At 33.9% G+C, this 9,826-nt stretch overlaps 1 protein-coding gene across 1 annotated transcript in view; it reads left to right on the top strand.

Moving 5' to 3' along the window:
• The first annotated feature begins 327 nt into the window (after positions 1–327).
• LOC148190992 (uncharacterized) overlaps positions 328–9,826 on the top strand; it is a 37,537-nt gene continuing 28,038 nt past the window's right edge. The window contains exon 1 of the mRNA XM_088101240.1: positions 328–643. Within this exon, the coding sequence (XP_087957366.1) occupies positions 328–643 (316 nt within the window). The remainder of the gene's footprint in view (positions 644–9,826) is intronic.

Here is a 9,826-nt window from a genome sequence, read left to right as displayed (position 1 = left end):
TTTTTGTTTTGTTTTGTTTTTTTAAAAGTGCTTTTTAGGGTTTGTTTTCTTGGTATGTAGGGTATAATCCAAAATAGAAGCAAGAAAACAACGGAACCTCTTCTTGAAGGATAGGACAAGAGTAGAAGGAGAAGGAGAATTCGAACATCTAGAGAATTATTTCCTTCTCCAGAGACACTTTTACAACCCTCACCACAAAGATCCTAACAGAGTACTGAAGAGATGGCTGGAGAAAATAATGGCAGACGCACTGTGGCGGATTACACCACTGTTGTTGGCCATCATCACTTTAACAACATTGTTAGGCCGAGGGTCAATACTACAAACATGGAGGTGAAACCGGCGTTGATACAATGGGTGAAGAGCAACCAATTTAATGGACTGTCTCATGAAAGTCCATATGAGCATCTGACTACATTCAACGAGATTCGCAACACTATAAAGATCAATGGTATACCGGATGAAGCTATAAAGCTAAGTTTGTTTCCTTTCTCATTGGGAGGCAATGCTAAGCTATGGTTGAATTCTTTCCCGAAGGATAGCTTTACTGAATGGGAAGTTGTGGTTTCAAAGTTTCTGAACAAGTACTTCCCACAGTCCAAGATCAACAAAGGGAAGCAAGAAATTTCCTCTTTCAGGCAAGGTATGGAGGAAACGCTAGGTCAAGCATGGGATAGATACAAGAGTTTGTTGAGAAAGACGCACACTCATGGCTTCGATGAAGCAACAATAGTTATTCTTTTCCTTGGAGGTCTTCGTTCACAAATCAAGTTGATCCTAGTACCTTAGCTGGAGGTAATATCAAGTGTAAAACTCCAGAGGAAGCTTTTGAATTGATAGACAACATGGCTACTAATGACAACAAGATGCATAGTGAAAGAGGAGCTCCACCTCAACAAAAGGAAGTCTTACAATTGCAATCTCAAGATGCCTTGCTTGCACAAAATAAAATTATCACTCAACAGTTGGAAGAAGTGACAAAGAAACTTTCTCTATTACCACAAGAGATATATAATGTTTCAATGGTTCAGTGGTAGCAGAAACAATTGCAGCAACAACCTACTCCAATTGAGAAGATCACAAAGCTTGAGGAAACCTTCCAGCAATTCATGAAAATGAGCATATCTTATTGTAAGAATATAAAGGTTGTGTTTAAAAGCATGAAGATGCACATTGGGCAATTGGTCAACAAGATGGAGGGTTGTGAGAGGAATGCAAAAAGTAGTCTGAGGGAAGAGTGTAAAATCATTGTTACTAGAAGTAGCAAGGTGTTAGATGAGAGAAAAATAAAGAGAAAAGAGAAAGAAAATGTGAGTAAGGAAGAAGCAAGTGAGCGAAAAGAGAGAATTGAGGGAGAAAAAAGGAAAGAAGAGGTAGATGAGAGAAAAAAAGAGAAAGATTTTGAAAAACCACTTCCTTATCCAAAGACTTATTTAAGGAAAAAGAAAGAAAAACAGCTTGAGCGGTTAATGGAGATTTTTAAAAAACTCGAGATTACCATACCTTTCTCTGAAGCATTGCAACAAATGCCTTCGTATGCAAAGTTTTTGAAGGAGCTCTTCACGAAGACACAAAAATACATTGAAAAGGAGACCATTGAAGTGAAAGGTAATTGTAGTTGAATCATACAAAAATTATTACCTCCTAAGTTTAAAGATCCAAGAAGCTTCACCATTCCGTGTACCATAGGAGAGTTGGAAGTTGGAAGAGCATTGATTGATTTGGGAGCTAGCATTAATTTAATGTCGCTCGCTATGTTCAAAAGAATTTCACGTTTGGAACTCAAACCTACTAGAATGGCACTCCAATTGGCAGATAGGTCTCTTAAATATTTGTACGGGGTGGTTGAAGATGTGCTGGTAAAGGTAGACAAATTTGTATTGCTAGTGGATTTTGTCATAATGGAGATGGAGGAGAATGGAGATGTGCCTCTCATCCTGGGGAGACCATTTATGAAGACTGCTAGAGTTTTAATTGATGTGGAGAATGGCAAGCTTAAAGTAAGAGTTTAAGATGAAGAAGTGAATTTTGATGTATTCAAAGCCATGACACACCCTAAAGATGATAAAGCATGTTTCCAATTTGATATGCTTGATGAAGTTTGTATAGTGGAAGAGAAGGTATGTTGTTCTTCTTCGTGAGAAAAAAACTCTTATTGATGCCTGTGAAGACTTGAATGAAGAGGAAGAAAAATTAATTGATGAGTGTATGACGAATTTGGAGACATTGAAGGAAATCCCAGTGGAGGAGGCTAATTGTGAGATGATTGATACCAAAGAAGAAGTCAAAGAAAAGAAGTTGGAGTTAAAGATGTTACCATCACATTTGAAGTAAGTTTTCTTAGAAGAAGATGGAACGAAGCCAGTCATCATTAGTAATTCTTTGCTTTCTAAAGAAGAAGAAAAGTTGGTAGAAATATTGAAAGCCAACAAAGAAGCTATTGGGTGGTCAATCTCGGATCTCAAAGGTATAAGTCCAACTTACTACATGCATAAAATATTTATGGAGGATGACTATAGACCAAGTGCTCAACCACAGAGAAGGTTAAATCCAGTGATGAAGGAGGTGGTCAGAAAAGAAGTATTGAAGCTTTTGGAAGCTGGTATTATATATTCAATCTCTGAAAGTGAATAGGTGAGTTCAGTATAGGTAGTGCCAAAGAAAGGTGGGATGATAGTTATCTATAATGAGAAGAATGAGCTTATTCCTACTAGGACTGTTACTGGATGGCTGGTGTGCATTGATTATAGGAAGTTAAATAAGGCCACTAGGAAGGATCATTTTCCCCTTCCTTTTATGGATCAGATGCTGGAAAGATTGGTAGGTCAGGCTTTTTATTGCTTTCTAGATGGATATTCTGGATACAATCAAATTGTGGTAGATCCAAAAGACCAAGAGAAGACAGGATTCACATGTCCATTTGGTGTATTTGCTTACAGAAAGATGCCATTTGGGTTATGTAATGCTCCAGCTACGTTTAAAAGGTGTATGCAGGCAATTTTTGTGGATCTCATAGAAAAGTGTATTGAAGTCTTCATGGATGATTTTTCAGTATTTGGAGATTCCTTCCAAAGGTGTTTGGCTAATCTTGATATTGTCCTCAAGAGATGTGTTCAAATGAATCTTGTGCTTAATTGGGAGAAATGTCATTTTATGGTAACAGAAGGAATTGTGCAAAGGTGATTAATATAAAATAATGAATGATTATGTTGTTGGGGTTTACCACTTCATCCTATTCACTCTCATGTATTCAAGAATTCATCTTTCTTCATTAATGCTAATGACACTTTCTAAATTACCTTAAACCCAATGTCTTGGTGAGGAAAGCCTACTCCTAATCACTAGTTTACAATGTCTTGTCTCCCTAGCAATTATTCATGCATTACATTCGCACAGAAGCTTAAAGGCAACCAACCATCATATCCCTATGTCTAGGCAATACTACTATTGGGAGAATTTCTTCATGTCTAGATATATCTATATGTGTCCATACAAATAATATCAATGATCATGCAATTGAATGAGTTAAACAAAGCATGCATAGAGTATAGAAGAAAAACCCTACAATTAATGAAAGAAAGCATATAAATTAAAGAACAAATTCAATACACGAGAGTTTCAAAGGATTACAATGGTTCCCCAACAACAATGAAGGTTTAGTTCACCATAGTCATGGTGAAACTAGATGAAAAACAATGAAAGAATGAAAGATAGAACCCTAGAATTTGAAGAGTGGAGCTTGAGCATCCAAAATCCTCCTTCAAGGGGTGAAGAAAGTGTATTTTGCTTCGTTCCAGCCAAAGATGACTGACCTAGGTCGACTAAAACCTTATATATTATTCTAAAAATTACAGAAAAGTGGCCCAAGGCCCATAAAAATGGCGCTCAGCGGTAAATACTGCTCAGCGATAAGTGCGTGTTCTTCTATTTGACGCTCAGCTACATTTTTGCCCCTCAGCGGTGACTACGGGACCTCTAGAACACCACTCAGCAGTAATTTCCGTTGAGCGGTACTCGTGTCTTCTCTTTTTGTGCACTTTTCACTTCCTTTTCTGATTCCAACTTCTTCCTACTTCACTTCTTTCATCCAATTCATCTTAAAACCTGCAAAAACAAGGAAAACCAAGCAAAACCCATCCAACTCTCTTATTTCAAAAACATAAACAAAAGCATGATTCCAAGCTAATTTCTAAGTCATAAAGGTTGTCTTTAAGGTCAATTTTAAGTATAAAAATAACAGTTTTTCAACTGTTATGAATTATATGCATTATTAGGCATTTTATAGAACTTATTTTCATTATTGTTGAACTTATTTAGAACCAGAACCAACTTAAGAACTTACCTAATCATCTTGCACTTATATTGATGTAAACAATATTTATGTATTCATGTACAATGTTTCCTTTGTGGATTAAGTGTATGTGAAATGCTTATTGGTTTTATATGTCAATGTGCAATGTATAATGTTCAGGTCTGCTTATATGAATTGTGAATGTTTAGTATAATGTTCAGGTCTGCTTGTATGAATTGTGCATTTTCAGGGGAACTGCTATATGCAGGATATTTTGTTTAGCTCTTCTAAAACCATTATATACGGATATATTCGTATATACGTTATGTAATTCAATTCTTTCTTGTAGTGGGTGCTTTTGTTGTCCCTCTTGAGTTCCACTTCCTTGATACTTTTGCTCTTCTTCTAAAACATACCAATATCCTACAAAATAAAGGGGATTAGTGATAAAAATCATTAAGTATAACCTCAATTCTCTTATTCACACAATTTAACTAAAAGCAAGACTTTAAGCAAGCTTCAAAGTCAAAAAGGGTTCATTTACTATCAAAATTGCATCACAGATAACGGTGAAATCAACCGTTATCACCTAGCGAGTTGTGTCGTTGAGTGAGTGCTTAGAAGGTATGGACCACTGTCTAGGAAATTCGCCTAGCGAGTTATGTCGTTGTGCGAGAGAACTCTTTGGTCGCTCAACGAGTGTATGCTCTAAGCGAGTGTATTTGCTCAACTCTTTTCTTCTTTATTTTGGTTCGTTTCAAGTATGTATTAATTCAATTGTGGATGATGTATGATTGTGTATGAGTTTATATGAGTATCAAAGTAGAAGTATATAGTTTCAATCATGGTTTCAAATGGTGTTGAAGAGAATTCCAAGGAGAAATTTCTCAATGGTGGTTTCAAAGCTTGTAAGTATGAATATGGGAAGCTTAGTCTTGGAGTTCATCCTGACATTCTAATGGTCACCTATTCTCAAGTAGAGAAGGGTGAGGCATGTCGTGAGAATAGCATGGGGTTCTAGCCTAGGGGCTTTACCTTGTGTGGTAGCTTGGGGTGGGCTAGTTGTTTCACTAGAACAAGTGCACGAACTAGCATAGCTAAATATTTATACTAATCCGGATGGTCAACTCATGGGGTGGTCATATATAAAGTTTAGTTTGGTTTTATGTGTTGTGTGTGTATCTTACAAGAATGTCTAATATGTATTCATATATCATTATTTGTTTTCTTCTACCTTACCCTTCTATATGTGTTTGTGTTGTATGTTTTCTTTTTTTTCTCTTCGTTATGATCATATTGTGGCTGTGAGCAAAGGGAGATGAGATGTCTCTGACGCAGGCTCTTGATGGGGGCGATGTTGCGGTGTAGTTTCTTCAGAGCAGTATTTGTAAATAGTTTTAGTTTAGAATTATGTATATAAAGTTTAAAGTTTATAGTTATTTTGGATGACTGTAAGTTTTTACTTTATATGATAGTTAATAACTGTTGTACCATATCTGTGATGACTCTTTTATATAGTATTATACTATATTTTTTGAAATATTACATATATTATATATACAAATATATATATATATATATATATATATATATATATATATATATTCAAGAGTATTATTTAATGATGATTAAAATTTTGTTTGTTACTTGTTAATATTTTAAATCTCACTTTATAAATTAGTTTTATAAGATTGAGTTAGGTTTAAAAAAAATTTAAACCGTTATATTAAAGTTTATATTAAAAAATATATTAAATATTTTGTTTGTTATTTGCTAATATTTTAAATTTCATCTTATAAATTGGTTTTATAAGATTGAGTTAGATTTAAAAATATTTTTAAACCGTTATATTAAAGTTTATATTTATATATATTTATATTTAATATATTTTTAAATTATATTTTAGAAGGTTATATAAAAAAGAAAAAATAATAAATAAATTTTTTTTATGCGCAAAAGGCTATAACACCATAACAAAACGTAATACTCATTTCTGATTTGGATTATAATCGGACTTAAATTTTGTTTCAATGATTATATAAGTATAATAGAAAATCATAAAAATTGAACAGAAAACAAATATATAAGTATAATAGAAAATTTTATATATTACTTTAATAATAACGAATTGATGAAAAGTAATCTTCACCAGAAATACTATAAAAAAGGAAATAAACCAAAAATAAGAAAATTGGATAAATGATTAATAATTATAATTAACATTATATTATTAAATTGCAAGACAACAAAATAGATCATATATTCACGTAGTTGACAGTCCCATCAGAGTTATTATATTATAAATGTAGCAAAATCATCACATAATGTAAACATCATATCCATAATTACTTGAGAGTGACCAAATCATACATGGTGAACTAAATTAAATATTAGAATAATATGTTAACAGAAATATAATGCCATAATTACTTGAGAGTGACCAAATCATACATGGTGAACTAAATTAAATATTAAAATAATATGTTAACAGAAATATAATGTGCGTCTTCTATGCATTATATTAAGTTTGACTATTATTAGTTCTGTATTATTAAGAATCAAGAAAATATTAACTTAAATATTTTTTCATTTTTTATCAATTTAGATTTAGGGTATACAAACTAACAAATTTGTAAATTTTAGAAACAATAGTAGTTTAAAAATAGTAAGTCTTAATTATTTTAATATCAAGTTTTCTTAATATAAATAGTTTTGTTATCAATTAATTTCGTTATTTTAAAACATGTTATTTGTAACATCCCAAAAATATAGCGATGAACCATATAGTAGAATAATTACTATTAACAATAACTCAGATCAGTCTTAACAGTAAAAAGAGCGTACGGTTATGGCCGAACGACCTTACATAGAACTACAACTTAACAGTACAAGTAGGGATGGCAAAAAAATCCGCGCCCGCGGATATCCGCAGATAAAATCCGTGACGGATAGTTGGTACCCGCGGATATTTACTACCCGCGAGTTGCGGGTTGCGGATTTTTTAATACCCGCTTATAAACGGGTCGGGTGCGGGTATTATACTATCCGTACCCGCGGATATCCGCTACCCGCAAAAAATAAAAATAAAAATTTAATTTATATTTTATTAAGTTAAATTTAATTAAAATTAACATTAATTTATATTTTATAAAGTTAAATATAATTAAAATTAAATTTTAATTTATATTTAATTTAATATATATTATATTTTATATATTTTTTGTAATTTTATTTAAATTTTATTATAATATTTTATAAAAATATATTTTTTTAAATATTTGTGGGGTATCCACGGGTATCCACGGATATCCGCGGGTTTTAAAATATCCGCGGATATTTTTTAAGCGGATATCCATGCGGGTAACGGGTCGGGTAGCGGGTGGATTTTTTTTTGTCGGGTCGGGTTGCGGGTAGGCACTATCCGTGCCCGACCCGATCCGTTGCCATCCCTAAGTACAAGATAAGTAATATTTGACCGAACGATTTACAAAACCAACACCGAACGGTCATACAAAACGAGAGGATAAGGTGACCGAACGACCACCTTACCCAATAACCAAACTACTAGCCGAACGTTCCTACTGTTCGGTCTTCACTTCCACTTCTATCAAATTTTCTTCTTCCAGCGCATCTTCCAACAGTGCGTCACCTTCTGCTCACATCCACACGGATGATCATTGTAACGACAAGACGAACGTACAAAACGAGACAACACAATAAAACACAGGGTAAGCTTATGTAATTTAATTCAAGTATAAACATACACTTCAAACAATCAAACGCATAAGGCAAATTCAACATACGTAACATACAATTCCTAATACTAGACTGACTGTCCGGACTGTATGAAATTTGTGTAGCTACGACGTTCGTGCACCCGGGTGATGTAGTAATTGGAATACTCTCATCAGCTGCCACCCGAGGTTAGTCCTATCTGTCCAAAGTACTGATAACAGTTGAAAAACTGTTATTTTCATGCTTAAAATTGATACTAAAAGCAACCTTTATACTTAGAAACTAGCTTGAAATCATGCTTTTCTTCATATTTTCAAAAATAAGAGAGCTGGACAGGTTTATGCTTGATTTCAGTGTTTTTGTGCAGGTTTTAAGGTGAATTTAGTGAAAGAAGTGAAGAAGGAGAGAGATGGAATCAGAAAAGACATCAAAAAGTGCAAAAGGAGAAGCCGCAACTGCCGCTCAGCGGCAGTTTACCGCTGAGCTGCACTCAGGAGTTCACGGGAGGACCACTTAGGGGCAAAATGGCCGCTGAGGGGAAGAAACGACTCACGCACTTACCGTTGAGCGGTAGTTTACCGCTGAGCGGCACTATTTTTGGGCTTGGGCCTAATTTTCTGTAATTTACGAATAGTATATAAGCTTTAGGGTTTCCTAGGATTTGTATCTTTGGCTGGGACAAAGCACAAACACACTTTTCACCCCTTGGGGGTAGATTGGGAGATGGTGACAGCTCTCCTCTTCTCTTTCTCGGGTTTATCTATCTCTTCCATTCTTTCATTATTATTCTAGTTTCACCATGAATATGGTGAACTAAACCTTGTATGTTGTTGGGGAATCAATGTAATCTTTTGAAGCTCTCATATATGGAATTTGTGCTTGCATCTTAATCTAAGACTTATGCTTTCTTTCATCATTAGTTAGGGTTTTTCCTCTTTGCTCAAGGCTTGCTTTGTTTAACTCATTCAAGGCATGATTATTGATTTTGTCGATACGGGAACGTACGGGGAAGTCTAGATCCGGGGAATTTCTCCCAATAGTATATTGGTTGCCTTAAGCTCCTACGCTAAATAAACTAATTATTAGGAATGCTAGGAATCGTATGAACTCGTAATTAGGGAGAAGCCTTCTTGAAAGGTAATTTAGAGAGTGGCATTAACAATGATGACTTGAATGTTGAATTCCTAAAATATATGAGAGTGGATAAGATGAAATTGACCCCCAACAACATATTCATCAATATATTTCATTGAAAGTGACTGTCTTTTGTTTTAGCCATTGATCAACCTCATGCATACATGTTTATTTTCGTCTTTTGCATAGTAAAATCCAATTATTTCGTTCTTAAGTCTTAGCTAATCAACAAATCACATAACTAAACTAGGCCGTGAGTCCTTTGGGAGAACGATACTTGGTCTTACCGAGTTTATTACTTGAAACGATTCGGTCATACTTGCCGATTGTTAAACAAGTTTGTGACATCATATTTTGGTAATCATAAATTTATGCATCAAGTTTTTGGTGCCGTTGCCGGGGACTCGTGGTTGAACTAGTTAATTTGTGTGATTATTGATTATCTTTGACTTTAATTTTGAATTTTTGTTTTTATTTTCTATTTTTATCTTTTCGGTTTTTATTTTATTTTATTTTATTTTATCTTATCTTATCTTATTTTATTTTATTTGATTTGATTAGATTTTATTTTATTTTATCTTCTGAATCTTTTATCTTCTCCTATATCTTTTTGTGCTAACCAAATATTCTAGGGTTTTGTGTTCTTGTGTATGCAGGAGGCAATTC

The sequence above is a fragment of the Vigna umbellata genome, chromosome 11 (assembly GCF_029865625.1).
Source record: "Vigna umbellata cultivar VRB3 chromosome 11, Vumbellata_1.0, whole genome shotgun sequence".
Taxonomy (NCBI): domain Eukaryota; kingdom Viridiplantae; phylum Streptophyta; class Magnoliopsida; order Fabales; family Fabaceae; genus Vigna; species Vigna umbellata.
Note: the sequence above shows the minus strand (reverse complement) of the source record. Positions and strands in the feature narration are given on the sequence as shown.